General features: G+C 37.4%; 1 protein-coding gene across 2 annotated transcripts; it reads right to left on the minus strand.

Moving 5' to 3' along the window:
• On the minus strand, window positions 1–14,952 carry vdac2 (voltage-dependent anion channel 2). Of its 2 annotated transcripts, XM_016268386.1 has the most exons (9): window positions 14,764–14,952; window positions 12,728–12,799; window positions 11,253–11,302; window positions 10,531–10,683; window positions 10,385–10,437; window positions 8,322–8,549; window positions 4,816–4,966; window positions 1,207–1,264; window positions 1–923 (listed from the first exon to the last, which is right to left on the minus strand). In XM_016268386.1, exons 2-9 carry the CDS (start codon window positions 12,792–12,794, stop codon window positions 832–834), a joined length of 852 nt encoding a protein of 283 aa, XP_016123872.1. In that variant the 5' UTR covers window positions 12,795–12,799; window positions 14,764–14,952; the 3' UTR covers window positions 1–831. The 2 variants fall into 2 exon arrangements, with proteins under 2 accessions (XP_016123872.1, XP_016123871.1); XM_016268385.1 differs by lacking the exons at window positions 12,728–12,799; window positions 14,764–14,952 and adding an exon at window positions 11,397–11,502.
• Window positions 14,953–16,228: the final 1,276 nt, after the last annotated feature.

The following is a 16,228-nucleotide window of genomic DNA, read 5'->3' on the forward strand; positions in this document are numbered from 1 at the left end:
TGAATTCAAATAGTTTATTGAAAAGTTCAAACATACACATAAGGACCTCTCAGGTGTTGTGAATGCATGGTGTCAGAGAATTAGGGCCATAACTCAACACAGGGAGCAAAGGGTACTGAACTCAAACCACATCCACAAGACCCGTTCCGCCATCACGGTGAGCCACGGATAGTCGTCTGTGCTGCAAACGAAAATGAAAGGCCAGCCATGCCAGCACAGGAACACCAGCGTTCATCTCCCAATTAGGCTACCCAAAAACTGCTCAGTTCGAGGGTAGACTTCATGTATAACGGTTACTCTGGATGGCTGCTGAAGGAAAAATAAACTGCTTAAGCTTGTCCTTGCGTGCATGGAAAGAAGAAAACGGTATAACAGTATTTAAATAATAGCAGGTATAACCTTTAATATCGAGTTAAGTGGTTGCTTGAATCGCATTCAGATAACTAAGGAATATCAGATACAATACAAATGATGAAATCAGAGACAGTTTTGTCACAAATCCACCCTCGGCTAACTGAGAAGGGAACACAACAGAAAGCCACACATGCCCTCTGTCCCAGAGAGTATATCATTACTGTGGCAGTGCTGGAGAGAGATGGAGAAATTCATTTGTAGCTGAATGTCTATAAGAGAACAACTACAAATGAAAAACAAACAAGGGCATTAGGACCAGGAGGGGACAAAAAGAAACACCATGACATGATCGCTTCTGATGAGCCTTTGCACACATCCCATCCCATCTGGAATCCCCCTGCTGGTTGCTGTTGGAGTTAGATTTAAGGCCAGATTTCTCTGATATTCCCTTGTCCCTGATGGTAAGCAGGAGCAGGTTTAGGCCTCCAGCTCCAGGCCCAAGCCCAGCTTGTGGCCCCCCGAATTGATGCTCTTTCCATCAACTAGGGCCGACAGGGTCAACTTGACACCTGAAAAACCATCACAAATTTAATCACTGCAGCTTCTACGGCATCCTAACCACATTAATGCAGAAGTCTACATGAAAACAAAGTTATTAAAGGGTCAGGATTCATAAAGTATTTCTAAAACACCCTATTTTATCAGTCTCCAAAGTGAATCATATTGTGTGGTGGACAAGATGATGTTACCAGCTATAAACTATTGCGAGATACAAAAGAAAATAAATCAATGCCTTTCACTATTAAATTGTCAAGTGTAAATAATAATAATAAAGGAAATTCATATCTGTACCTGGCCTCAGAGTCTGAGTATAACCAACACCGACAAGGCTGGTGTTATTCACTTTAGCCTGTTGATAGAGAGGAAAATATTGACTCATTTCTTTAGCCATAATACTCACATGCAAAGCTAAATGTAACATTCAAATCACAAACACATTCTGAGTTTCAGCCTCTTAAACAGAAGCTGTACTTTTATTAGTGGTGGAAAACTTTATGATTCAATTCTGTTTTGATTCACTCTGATTAGGGTTGTGACGGTGAGGAAATTTTCCCACCGGTTAATCGACGTGTGACAACACCGGTAATACTGGTATCCCCATGGGGGCGGGGGCGGGACGTTCCCTCTTTTCATCGCTTTTAAATAGCTTGTAAAAGCGGTGTGCCCATTTTACTTTCACTTTAAAATAGCGGCAATTCGGTGTAAAGCAATTGTTCGTTTTTAGTTTGTTTAAATTTTCCCTCTTTTCCACGCTTTCCTTCACTTTAAATAGCTTAAAAGCGCCGTGCGCATTTCACTTTTGAATTAGCAGCAGTTCTGCGTCAATTGCTTGAATGCAACAACAAAATACAACGTCAAACTCACTTTAGCCTATGTATAAAACATAGAACTTTTATTAACAAAACAAATAAAAATACACCATGCTATAGGGCAAGCTATGCCTAATATAAAATAACAAATAACTTGCATAAAGTTTAATAGGTATACAAAACTGGAAGTAAATGTGTAATATATAACCAAATAAATAAGAAATGTAGAACGTTTATTAGCAAAACGAATGTCAAATAAAATAAATAAATGACACAGTTTAAATAAAGTAAAAATCAGCAAACAATGTGGAACCAATTAAACAAGAAACGAATGTTTAAAAAAACTTCCAAAAGCACTTTGAAAAATAGCAAAAGACAACAGGCTTTTCAAAATCCAAAATATTGCTAAACAGGCACTTTTGCATCTCGTTTCAAAACTAAATAATCCGCGATCGTCTTGTCTGCCTCACCCCACTCTTCTTGTCTGCCTCACCCCACTCTTCTTGTTTTTAAATTGTAGTGGCTGTTCTTTTACTGAACTAAATTATTTTTATTACTATAAAAAATCAAAACGACGGTGGGGGTCGGTGCCGCGGTGGGCAATAACACCGGTATCACCGTCAGCACCATCTATCGCGGCAAGCCTAACTCGGATGCCGTCTGATGCTCAACAGAATAGGAGCACAAATCTTTGAAAGTTGCAGTGGGTTGATGCTAAATTCGGTGCACAAAATCGATATAAAAGCTGTACCAGAGCATATCTTCTCTCAGAAATTCAGAGTCGGCTCTGGGGCTTCTGCTGTTTGCATCACAATGGCCTTAAACTTTGTCACTGTCACTCAGCACACATCTTTGGCTGTGTAGGAGAGCTATTGATCAACAATTGAGCACGGGATAATGAGTGTCAAATAAGAGAGATAGCTATTGACGGAATTGAGAACCACTGGTATAAAGGAGACTGCAGATTGAACGTATTTAATAATTATGATTAAGAACCATTCAAGCAAGCATCAGAATTCATTAGTAAATAGATTTTTCCCTACACTCCTTTCCTTACTATTAAGGAAAAGTACATTTAGAAATGTTATTTTCTGGGATCAGATTGGGGTGTGCGATAATGGAGAAGAAAAAAAACTCAATATTTTCTGGAATTTTGTCGAAAATTATATTTGGACGATATTTTGCCGAGTGTTATTGTGCTGGTACTTTGACAGGTTTGGACTGCTATGGACAGCTGACTTCCAAAGCTTCTGATATTCTTCCTATTCTGTGTGGTGATTAGTTTGCAGGAGTAACAGAAATGTACTTTTCCAGTAGTTAAAATCGATGTTTACCTTCTATGAGCATTTTTACCATAATAAGGCCAGTTTTTTCTAACCTAATTATATGTATGCATTATCTTTTGTCAAATTCTTAAATTGAATCAATAAATTAAAATAGTAAGACACTATGTTTTGTATTCTTAAATTACTATATATTGTCACTACCTGAAATAACCTGCGCCATTTTACTTTTCTGCTTCTTCCCTTTTTTTCTCCTCGCTTTCATTTGTAAAAAAAAGATGTAACTACAGTATTGTTGTATTACTGTTATATATAGTTACATCTCAATAAACGGACTGTTCAAAAAAAAAATAGTGAGACAATCATTACCAATCAAATGAAATCAGTATCAACAAAATTTGTGTTTGCAATGCAGAGGTCACACAGAATCTGCATCTGAAGTGGCATTTAGATGCATTCACACAGACTGTTTAATGCAGGACATGAATGCATTTAAACTGCAGTTATGAATGCATAATTAATGTTTGTTTTTTTTAAGTTGAAAACAGAAAAAAAAAAAGGGAAAATATACTTTAAATATAAACCTCAAATCTCCAGTAGGTGGCGGCAAATGACTGCATGAGTGACTCATTGAGTCATTCATTCAAACAATAATGAAATTCAGTAACGAAACACTGTCATGTGTTGCTCAGAGATGCAAAACAGTTCTGCTGTGGCTTTATTGAACTATTTTCATTGTCGAATTACACAAAAAACAAGAACTGTTGTGTCTAAAATGTCACTTAATATTAACTTCTTGTTTGTTGAGCTGTTCAATCAGCATGATCACATTTGCAATCATGCTGATATTTGGAGATAAACATCCCACTTAACACGTGATAAGTCAAACGGGGGCGTTTTTGCCCCTATATCTTGAATTTAGGGGGAAATCTAAATGTATTTTAATAGACTAAATCACCCAGTGAAAGTATGAACTTGTGCTTTTGTGATATACTCAATGTCAAATCGCATATCGTTTAAAGTTGGCATGAAACAGAAGTTGCGATTCTCTTTTCTTCTCTGCTGTGACGTATGTCCGAGTGAAACAGCATCTGGATTTCTCTCCACTGGATTCACAGCAGACACCCAAGCATAAATAAATTTTTTGAGGATGACGACGACGATCAATGGCACAAAACATGCCTAAACAGTGTGTGTGGGAGAGAGAGAGAGAGAGAGAGCGAGAGAGAGCGAGCGAGCGAAAGAGAGCGAGAGAGCGACTGCCTGAATGACTGAGCGGGTTCTCCATCAGGTTAAGTCATATTTATGAAAAAAATTAGTTTGCGATGTCCTAAGAGTAATGTTGCTGTAATATCCTAATATCTTTTCAATGTTTAGGGGTAACGTACTCCCTCATGACTGGTGTCAGTGCTATAAAGTGAAGCATCAGCTTCAGCTTTTCCCCCTGTTGTTTATCCCAGCGTTTACCCCTCACGTCACTAGCTCCGCCCTTGCGCCATAGCTCGTGACCGGAAGAGAAGATTAGTTGTTTTGCGGGGAGGGGAGGTTAATGTTTTTGATTAAAGATTACGAGGGCACATGAATTAAAAAGAAATAATGAAGTGCACGGATAAATTATTTATAATAAACACTACAGTATTCCATTAAAAAATAAGAATTTCCCATTTTGATTTCATGGTGACTTTAAACAACAATTACGATATTGTTGTAGATGATACATATCACATACCCCTAGATCAGATGCAGAAGCAAACAGGTGCCCACTTCTGAAACTTGTGATTTTGTAAAACTAGCGTGAGTTTACTCACACTGATGGAAGCATCTTTGTCCAGCTGATACTTGGCAGCAATGCCGAAGCGTGTGCTGTTGCTTCCAGCGGTCCAGGCCAGATTCACCGCTGTCTCCAGCTTATCACTCACTTTCTGGTAGATTGAGCCACCAAACTCTGAGCCATCATTACTGCAGGAACAAACAAAATAAATTATGAATCATTATAAAAAAACAACCTGTTCTTAAATCTAAAATCAATCAAATAATGTCACATTAACTCTTGGATATTTAGACAAACTACTGTTCTTGTAATTCTTGTAATATCTTGTAATTTTATTGAGATCGTATTCACATTGCTTGAAATATTTTTAAAGAGCAGGTCATATGGGTTTTTGAAAAATATCTCTTTTGCAGTTTATAACGTAGGTATCCTTAAAAGAAAACAATCTACAAAGTTGTTAATCAAAAAAGTGCATGATAAATAAAGATATTGTCTCTCAAAAGAGTCGTCATATTTTGTAATCTTTTGCCTGTTACCAGTATACGTCACTGGGTAACACATTTGCATAATCCTCGCCTGCCCGCGAAATAAGAACATAGTCTGACCTGCCCACAAACACTTCCGCTAGTTAGTGTGTTTACATCACGTTGAGAAGACGCTGTGTTCAAGGATACCACAGAAATACAATTCCAACCTTTTGTTGTGTACATGTCATTTTACCAAGGACTGCTTCTCTAATCTTGGCTTTTATCTTCACTGGCTTCTAATCTTCTTAATTTTGACTAACAAGCTCTCCGAACCACAACCTGTAAGTATGATACGTTTTGTGTACATTTTCAATTGAGTGCTCAAAATATCACGTTTTTGTGCTAATACATGTATACCTAGTGCAGCTTTAGGTTTCCAGGTAAAGCACGATATTACGACGCAATTACGACGTTCTTCAAACATTACAGTAGACATATTTTGTTTACAAACTATATCGTTTCATCAGTTAGTCACGTTAGCACTCGGCTAACGTATCCACCATTATTGTTTTAAGTGTTCACAGTTTAGCAGCTAAACTTTAGCTGTGGGCACGATTCGCTTGCATAAGTATTTTTGTATTTTATGTCATTATTACAAGAACGGATTGGAACACTATATTATTGTTTTATGTAAAGGTGCTTTGTCAATGGTAGCGCTCACTAACTTGCTCAAGGACTCCTCTTTGTGCCAATCACAACAGGCTTGGCTAGCTAACCAATCAGAGCAGAGTAGGCTTATGGAATGGAGGGGTTTGCTCCGAACTGGATTGGAACGAATAGTTTCGAAATCATTGGCAAATGACTCTAATATTAAATATATTTTCTGAAAAAATTACAATGTTTTCTGACCTTAGAAGCATTTAAAGGGGTCATATGTTGTTGCTAAAAAGAACATTATTTTGTGTATTTAGTGTAATGAAATGTGTTTATGCGGTTTAAGGTTAAAAAAAACACATTCTTTTCCACATACTGTACATTATTGTTTCTCCTCTATGCCCCACCTTTCTGAAACGCATCGATTTTTACAAAGCTCATCGGTCTGAAAAGCGAGGTGTGCTCTGATTGGCCAGCTATCCAGTGCGTTGTGATTGGCCGAATACCTCAAGCGTGTGATGGAAATGTTACGCCCCTACCATACTGTGATGCCCTGTCCGGCCGGAGCGACGAGACAAAAAACTTTAAAGAGGTCATATGATGCGATTTCAATTTTTCCTTTCTCTTTGGAGTGTTACAAGCTCTTGGTGCATAAAGAAGATCTGTAAAGTTGCAAAGACTAAAGTCTCAAATCCAAAGAGATATTCTTTATAAAAGTTAAGAGTCAGCCACACCTACCTAAAACGGCTCGTTCTAACATGCCCCCACATACCTACGTCAATCCGTGTATCATTCGATCGTTAGTTTTTTTTATTTAATATTTAAAGTAGAAAAATTTGAAAATGGCTCCTTTTTAATTTTTTTCCCAAAAAACGAAAATTCAGCTTAAATGTTCGTTTTTCGTTCATGGGTGGAAAAATTAATAAACAGCTTGAATATTCGATTTCTACACATGGGCGGGAATTAAACGACCCTTTCTGCTGATTGGTCAACCGAAGATCAAGCCATGCCTTCTTCAGTTCTTCTGCAGTATCACGCAGCAGAATAATAGTCCTCCACTGCTGCAGTTGTATGGATTCTTAAGCATTTATTGCAACTACATTTAATATTTTTTTCAAACAAACAGGCTAATTAATAGCTCGACAACTCATACTGGGGCAGAGTCTAGACAGGGCTTTCTTCTGTGTAGATATAAATTCTATTCTTTGCATCAGCTGGGCATGGCAGGGTATGATATGACAGCTGTCTCATTCACTCAGTAAGTCTGTTTGTTTGTTTAATTAAGAAATTAATTAATTTGTTTCAAAATAAATATTTTAAACACTAAGACAAAAAGGAAAGAATAATAAATTGGCTTGGGGTATATATAGTCCTATGTTCACACAAGAACTGTCATTCTGACTGACAACCGGAGAACAGCAGATATTAAATAGCCTACAGTTATATAATGTAGTTTTGTGTTTTATTAAAATTGATATCTCAAAAGGATATATGCACTCGCACTGCAACGCAAGATTTTCATAAAATATAATAACTTGCCATTTCGGTTTGTTTCTCACCAAACACTCAGTATACCTTCAGAATGCTTGGAATATACGCCACAAGATTTTACGACAAATCTGCATCCGGTTAAAAAAAAAAAAGAAAAAGAAAAGTGTCACCATTCTCTGCCATTAAATTGACAAGTGCGAGCAGGACATTTTTGTGTTATTAAGTAATAAGCCTTTAGAACAACATTAAGGTGAGTAGTCACTCTAGTTCACACAGTTCCAATAAATTGCGATGGGTTAAATAAACTCAATAAGCAGACAGAACATTTGGGCGGCGTTATGCAAATCTTCCCACATCTTGACGTAGATATGTGGGGGCTTGTGTGAAGGAGCCGTTTTAGGTAGGCGTGGCTGACTCTTAACTTTTATAAAGAATATCTCTTTGGATGTGAGACTTTAGTGTTTGCAACTTTACAGATCTTCTTTATGCACCAAGAGCTTGTAACACTCCAAAGAGAAAGGAAAAATTGAAATCGCATCATATGACCCCTTTAAAACATATAGTTATAGGGGACTCCAACACAATATTAGGACACTTTAAAATACCATATGACCTGCTCTTTAAGAACAAACCAAAAATGACATTTAGTGCAGAAATTTCCATGACTTTAAGAATACGTTAATATTTTATTATTTGTCATTATATTTGTAGGCATGAAAAGAAAGTCATAATTTTAAAATCCTTCGTATGTCCAGATTGTCCCCGTCCATATTAATGGACAAGTAATGTGTCATTCCGGAGACAACATGTAGTAAAATTCTTGACGTCTAAGTGAACTCTGTGTACATAATTTTTCACTATATCAACACTAACACAAACCAGGTCCCAGTCTCATGCACTTAGAATGATGTAGTGATGCTTCAGGACTTACACATTAGTGTGCAGCTGGAAGTCTCCTGTTTTGTAGCCCACAGCAAAGTTGTTCTGGGTCATCTTGGACTTGGCAGTCTCGAAGGACATCTGGTAACCGGCGAGCCATCCCTCATAGCCGACCACTGCAGCACCGTGGATGGTTGGACCGGCAAAGTCAAAGTCAACGTCACAGCCCAGGTTGACGTACTCCCGCTTATATGCAGTCTTGACTTTTCCACTCTTTTTTCTGTTCATGAGGGAAAATAAACACAATTTAGCATCATGTTTAGTCAAATAACATTTGTTTATAAAAGGTATTTTAAACATATGGATTATTTTCCTTCTGACTATCAATAAACCAAAATTCCAACCTGCAGAATTATAAACTGTTTGGATTGTTAAATATTCTTTCCCATCAAACAAGTGATACAATTAGTTTAACAAATGACTTTAAAATAATTATGCAGCCTTCTTGGAATGTATTTGGACAATCAAACTACACTTAAACGTTATATCAATTTCATCCTCGGATAACATCAAAACAAATGGCAAATGATTCTAGACTATCTCATTTAGTATTATTAATAAAATATATTTTTAGGGTCATGATGGAAGCGGGTTATTTTACTTTGGAGGCCTACATAATGTGGTTCAGTAACAATATTTGGACACTTCGGTGACACTTAAGCAGGAATAAGTATGAATAGGTACTATGATCAATAAATGTGGCACCATGTGGCATTTACTTTTAACAAAATAGAGTAAGCACACTTTTTTTAGGTTTTAGGTTTAAAATGATCAATTTGATATGCAGATCAAATAAAGAAAATTAAAACAAAAGTACTGTAACACTTTCTGTTTGTCTAATGTTAGTAGAGTTTACACATCAAAACAGCAAATAAATTACTAGAACTTCAACTAAAAATAAAACTCAAAATTCAACATCTAAATAAATACTATAATATATTAACTGAAATCAAGACTCGTGCCAAAGGACAAGCTGCAGATACTGTAAGGAAGGACATAGTCATGCCTTGGTTGTACTATTTCATTCACTGCACCATTTTAGAACATTTTAGAACTTCTATTGAGGTCAGCAAAAACCAGCACATGACGTCCTATTTTGCTCTGCCTGCACAAATACAGAGCATATAGCAGTGCTGGTGAAATATACTACCGTTCAAAAGTTTGGCGTCAGGTTTTTTTGTTTTTTTAAAGAAATTAATACTTTCATTCAGCAAGGATGCCTCAAACTGATTCAAAGCGAAAGTAAAGATATTTATAATTTTACAAATATTAAAATTTCATATAAATGCTGTTAGTACTTTCAACAAAGAACTCATGATTTTCAAAATTAATAATAATAAGGAATTTTTTTGGAGCAGCAAATCAGCATATTACAATGATTTCTGCAGGATCATGTGACACTGAATCCTGAAGTAAAGGCTGTTGAAAACTTTTTGCATCCCAGGAATAAAATACATTTTAAAATATATTACAAATAGAAACGGTTATTTAAAATCGTAATATTTCATAAAAGACTATTTTTAATCAAATAAATGCAGCCTTCGTGAGAATAAAAGACTATAAAAAAAATCTTAAAAATCTTACCGAACCCAAACGTTTAAATTTTTTTAGTAGGCGAGTAATTCCACTTTGCTCAGAGACAAACACTGCTGTTCACTCCTCTGTTACATGATTCAACGACCCTGCCATGAGCTACATGAGCCTATACATCAGTGAAAGCCATGTCAGCGTGTCTGTCATCTGAGAGCACAGACCCCAATGACACCAAACATGTGCCACTCTCTCCTGACCGACCGATTTACAGTTCTCAGAACATGAGGCCTACGCTGTCGAGCTTGTGTGAAAGTAACCTGCATCAATGCACAACAAAACAGAACTAACTCTGTCACATGGCACAGACACTTGAATTGCTCAATACAACATTGAGTTACAGTCCACCATGACACAACATAACGTCCCTGATCTCCCCTGACCCAACTACACTCACATGCACGGAGACAAATCTGGGCTTCAAACCAAATCTGAAGCTCTCCTGTAGAAAAATGAATAATTTACCCTGTATTTGGTGAGAAGGTTGTGTCAAAGGTCAGCTTCAATCCCTTTGCAATCTGAAAAAGTGATAAACAGCATTAGTAAAACTCACGCTAAAAGACCTGTACCTTGATTCATCACCATTCAGTGATTTGAAAACGCATTCAGACCTGGTCTTCAATGATGATCTCTGTGCCCAAGGTGTTGTCAGTATTCCACTTCTCTGTGAAGGTCAGACCATACTCAGACCTCTTGTATTTGGTTTCCAGGCTGCCCACCACTTTGCTGGTGTCAGTGTTGGAGGAACCAGAGGTCTTGAACTCCTATAGAGATGTAAAAGATAAATTTTTCAGATCATAGTGGTATATTCACGCACTGTTTTATTAAAAAATAATTCTTCATAATTAAAGCATTAAGTACCAACATATGAAATAAGGGTAAGACTTTATTTTAAACTGTCTTTGTTACATAAGTTGCACGTACTTACGTTTATAATAACAATTACATGCAATTAACCCTAAGCCAAACCCTAACCCTAACCATTTAGTAAGTACATGTAGTTAATTAATATTTCACAGTACTTAAATGTATAATTACACTGTAACAATGACACCTTAAAATAAAGTGTAACCGAAATAAGCTACATGTATACTTTTCTCCTTTCTTCTAACTTGTTTCCTAATCTAGATGTCCAATAAACCTGGCTTGGTACATTACACATATTTTTGGCTCTTTGACAAATTGTTTTGTTCCTTTTTTTCGCTTCAGATAAACCATCTGCTAAATGCATAAACAAATGTATTTGCAATGTACATAGAACTGGCTTATGTATTTCCAAACAAACACCTAGGAAGAGACAGTGTCACACATATAATGAAAAGAAAAATCTCACCACTCCACTGGCTGCTTTTGTCTTGACATCGAGCTTCACCATACCAAAGCCTTTTAGAAAACAAACCAAGAGAAAATATTACAATGTGAAGTGACAATTAATGGTGATTTTTCACATGATGTAGTGCATTATTAGATACATTACCATATCCTTTGTTGAAGATGTCTTTGGCAGACTTGCCAAGATCTGCATATGATGGGGGAACAGCCATTTTATCTATTTAACAAAAAGCATGTTTGAATAATTAAGAACATCATAACATTAAAACAGCTGTGCAGAAGCAGACCAACACATTCACACAGTTACAACTGATCCGAGTCATTTGAAATGAAGTGGTGGAACGTTTTGGGTGGTCTACGGTATCTCTTTCCATGGTTAATCGTAGTGAGACAGGGTCATATCAGTTTGATAAATGAGCCAGCCTGAATGCAGCTGCTCTGCTCCAGCTAATCTGAACTGACAGCAGGCCACTCCTCACTGAGTCACGGAGTTAGGAAGTGACGCACTGACTCACTCCACACTAATCTACAAGTGTGGAACATGTGCACAAGTCAGCATGAGAAGCAATTATAGGAATAAAACCGATGCAGCCTGGGAAGGGTGTGGAGGTGAGGGGCGGAGACGGATAAAAAAAAATAGCTCGGCTTTAGTCTTTGGGCTTTTTAGTGTAAGGTCTGCATAACTGATTGTGTATGACAAACAACATCCAGGAACTGTACAGTGACAAGGCTGCATCTAAATGGTTAAATGCATGCAAAGACATCAAATTCCAATTCATCATGGAATTTCAAGTAAGAGACCAATCACAATGCAGTATACAATGATGGAAAGAAAGACAGCCAATCAGAACTCGGAATGCAAAATTATGAAAATATCATGTTAGATGAATTTCGAATATTCTACCCCTTGTAAAGAGGTGGTCAAAATAGACTGAGCATTCGATTTCTTTGGACACCGCAAAGGTTGTGATATGATGTCAATGCTCTGTGCAGTCTTTATTAAAAATATCAATTCAGCATTTAACAAATGATAATAAATCCGAAATGTGAAAACGTACAATCCCCACTCTGTCTGTACTACAAAGTTCAAGTTTGTTTTGTTGCACTTGTGTTTCCGGTCTCAAGCATTTGCCTGTATATAAACGGAAGTAAATATGAAAAGTGTAGTGTGACCTCTCCTTTTAGTCAACGTGAGATTTTCACATTTTAATATTACATTTCTCAAATAAATGAATGAATTGATACATAAACATAAAAACAGAGACCATACCCTTAGGGTTAGACCAGGGGTGCCCAAACTCGGTCCTGGAGGGCCGGTGTCCTGCAGAGTTTAGCTCCAACCCTAATCAAACACACCTGAAGCAGCTAATCAAGCTCTTACTAGGCATACTTGAAACTTCCAGGCAGGTGTGTTGAGGCAAGCTGGAGCTAAACTCTGCAGGACACCGGCCCTCCATGCATTATTAGATACATTACCATATCCTTTGTTGAAGATGTCTTTGGCAGACTTGCCAAGATCTGCATATGATGGGGGAACAGCCATTTTATCTATTTAACAAAAAGCATGTTTGAATAATTAAGAACATCATAACATTAAAACAGCTGTGCAGAAGCAGACCAACACATTCACACAGTTACAACTGATCCGAGTCATTTGAAATGAAGTGGTGGAACGTTTTGGGTGGTCTACGGTATCTCTTTCCATGGTTAATCGTAGTGAGACAGGGTCATATCAGTTTGATAAATGAGCCAGCCTGAATGCAGCTGCTCTGCTCCAGCTAATCTGAACTGACAGCAGGCCACTCCTCACTGAGTCACGGAGTTAGGAAGTGACGCACTGACTCACTCCACACTAATCTACAAGTGTGGAACATGTGCACAAGTCAGCATGAGAAGCAATTATAGGAATAAAACCGATGCAGCCTGGGAAGGGTGTGGAGGTGAGGGGCGGAGACGGATAAAAAAAAATAGCTCGGCTTTAGTCTTTGGGCTTTTTAGTGTAAGGTCTGCATAACTGATTGTGTATGACAAACAACATCCAGGAACTGTACAGTGACAAGGCTGCATCTAAATGGTTAAATGCATGCAAAGACATCAAATTCCAATTCATCATGGAATTTCAAGTAAGAGACCAATCACAATGCAGTATACAATGATGGAAAGAAAGACAGCCAATCAGAACTCGGAATGCAAAATTATGAAAATATCATGTTAGATGAATTTCGAATATTCTACCCCTTGTAAAGAGGTGGTCAAAATAGACTGAGCATTCGATTTCTTTGGACACCGCAAAGGTTGTGATATGATGTCAATGCTCTGTGCAGTCTTTATTAAAAATATCAATTCAGCATTTAACAAATGATAATAAATCCGAAATGTGAAAACGTACAATCCCCACTCTGTCTGTACTACAAAGTTCAAGTTTGTTTTGTTGCACTTGTGTTTCCGGTCTCAAGCATTTGCCTGTATATAAACGGAAGTAAATATGAAAAGTGTAGTGTGACCTCTCCTTTTAGTCAACGTGAGATTTTCACATTTTAATATTACATTTCTCAAATAAATGAATGAATTGATACATAAACATAAAAACAGAGACCATACCCTTAGGGTTAGACCAGGGGTGCCCAAACTCGGTCCTGGAGGGCCGGTGTCCTGCAGAGTTTAGCTCCAACCCTAATCAAACACACCTGAAGCAGCTAATCAAGCTCTTACTAGGCATACTTGAAACTTCCAGGCAGGTGTGTTGAGGCAAGCTGGAGCTAAACTCTGCAGGACACCGGCCCTCCAGGACCGAGTTTGGGCACCCCTGGGTTAGACTTTAGAATGGTTCTTAAAAAGAAGAGGGAAAAATAAAGCAAAACCAGCCTAAGATTGCTTGCTGGTCTTAACTGGTTTAGCCTGGTCTAGCTGGTCTCCTAATCAGTCCAAATGGGTCTTACCCAGTCTCCCAGCCAGACCAAACCTGAGCACACTCGAAGACCAGCAAACCATACCGATTTAAACCTGTCAGCAGGAGGAATACAAAAAAAAAAAATCTAACCAGAACGTTATCAATATAATAATGCTCTGCAAACACTGTAAATAATGCTAAGAAAACAAAAATTAGGAAATATACTTAAATGACACTCCCAAGCAGAGAACATAACTTACTCTAAATAGAATATAAAGCATCACCGTGACCTTTATCATACAGGACACGGAGTCAAATGAATGTCTGGACCTGTAGGCATGACAGGCGTTTCCATGCCTTTCTTTTCAGGAAGTACAAAATTCCCGGCGATCTGTCGATTACAGCTACGCTATAGATTGGGCTGTAACGCTGCTGACTTGTGCTCATGACAGGCTATGACTGATCTCAGGCTCTGGGCTGCGACATTAGGACAGGCCGAGAGCTCGGAGTGATTCAGCTAACGCCAGCTAGCGCGTTAGCACTAAGTAGAACGCATGTGATTTAACCGCTCCAACGCTGAACTGTCCACAGTATATGATTTCTGCGTTTCTCGCTGACTTACCTGTTAAAAGGAGTAGAGTGAGGTTATTCGGGTACGCCTGCTGAACTTATTCCCAGCGCTGAGCCAATGTGGAGGGTCTGGCCAGTTGGAGGGCGAACTGAAGGAGACTGTAATGTAACACACCCGTGCCGACAGCCTCCTGCTCAAGGACCCCAGGCTGCCCCATCGGTGCCTGATGGTAAATGCTTACAGCCCAAGAACAGATGGGCCTTGCGCTGTATTCTCACATACTTTTCTGCGTTCACGTTGCTAATATAGAAAATAATCCATGACTCAAATATCACAATTTCCAAGGGATTTTTAATCACATTACCTTCACAGTGTAAAATCAGAAACACACTTCAAAAAGCGTCTATGCAAAGGTTTGTTTATTGAGCCTTGCTCAAAAATGCCTTGTTTTGACATTAACAAGCAAAATGGCTTTTAAACATGTGTAAAATATTATAATAATATACTATTATATAAAATTAATAATAATATTAAATAATAATATCAACCATATTATTATTATTATTATTATTATTATTATTATTATTATTATTATTATTACTACTGTACAACAAATCTTTGCCCAATGGAATTTATATTTTGAATTCGTTTTTTTTTTTAGCTTAAGTCTGGATAATTTTGTTATGCTTTTTCATGCTTTTGTATATATTTCTAATTTAGCTTTGATTTATTTATTTCATTATTTCTCATTCTTAAGTTTTTCTTTAAAAATACCATTTATACTTTCAATTTAAAATATAATTATTTTTTAACTGAATAAAATCTAATATTTTAATTGATCTGATTTCAGCTTGATTTCAGTTAGCAAAAATGCTTTTTAATAGTCTATGTTTTAGTTAGCAATAACAACACTGCATCCTGGTCTTCATTTCAATGTCAGTGAAAAAGAAAGTGTGCTTCATTTAACTGTAAACGATTGTTGAACTTCACGGAGTTGCATTTCTGAAGCTATTACCATCGATTTAAAACAAAGAACAAGTTAATATTTATCTGCAGAAAGCATAGAGTAGGCCTATTCTTCGTGTGTCCAGAGAGTTTGAGAGTCTTTTCAAGTCTCAGCTGAAGTTGGATTGTAGTGCTCGGTGACTCATGAGAGTGAGCAACGCATTCACTGGCCTCTTTCTTGGGGCTGCTAAAGCATCTCTAAAGCTGTTCATGTAAAGCAAAACGAAAAAGGCGTAGCACTTCAGCTTGTTGCCGATTGTTCCATTCCTCCTTATGCTGTGATGTTTCAAAAGGTTTACTAAATCTAGTGATTAATAGCCTTTTAGGGGTTCAAGCACAATAGGAAATCCTAATGTTTTGTCAATGAATCTTTTTCCTGCTCTAAAAGTGTCTGGAGTCAGAGACCATAGGCATGTAGATCTCAAACTTGGTGGAATATGTTGGACACTAGGTGGCGCTATAAATTTGTACATTTGCGTTTTAGTTCATAACTCTGGAATCATAAGGGCAC

Source organism: Sinocyclocheilus grahami, unplaced genomic scaffold (assembly GCF_001515645.1).
Source record: "Sinocyclocheilus grahami isolate Dianchi unplaced genomic scaffold, SAMN03320097.WGS_v1.1 scaffold45.1, whole genome shotgun sequence".
In the NCBI taxonomy this organism is placed as follows: Eukaryota; Metazoa; Chordata; class Actinopteri; order Cypriniformes; family Cyprinidae; genus Sinocyclocheilus; species Sinocyclocheilus grahami.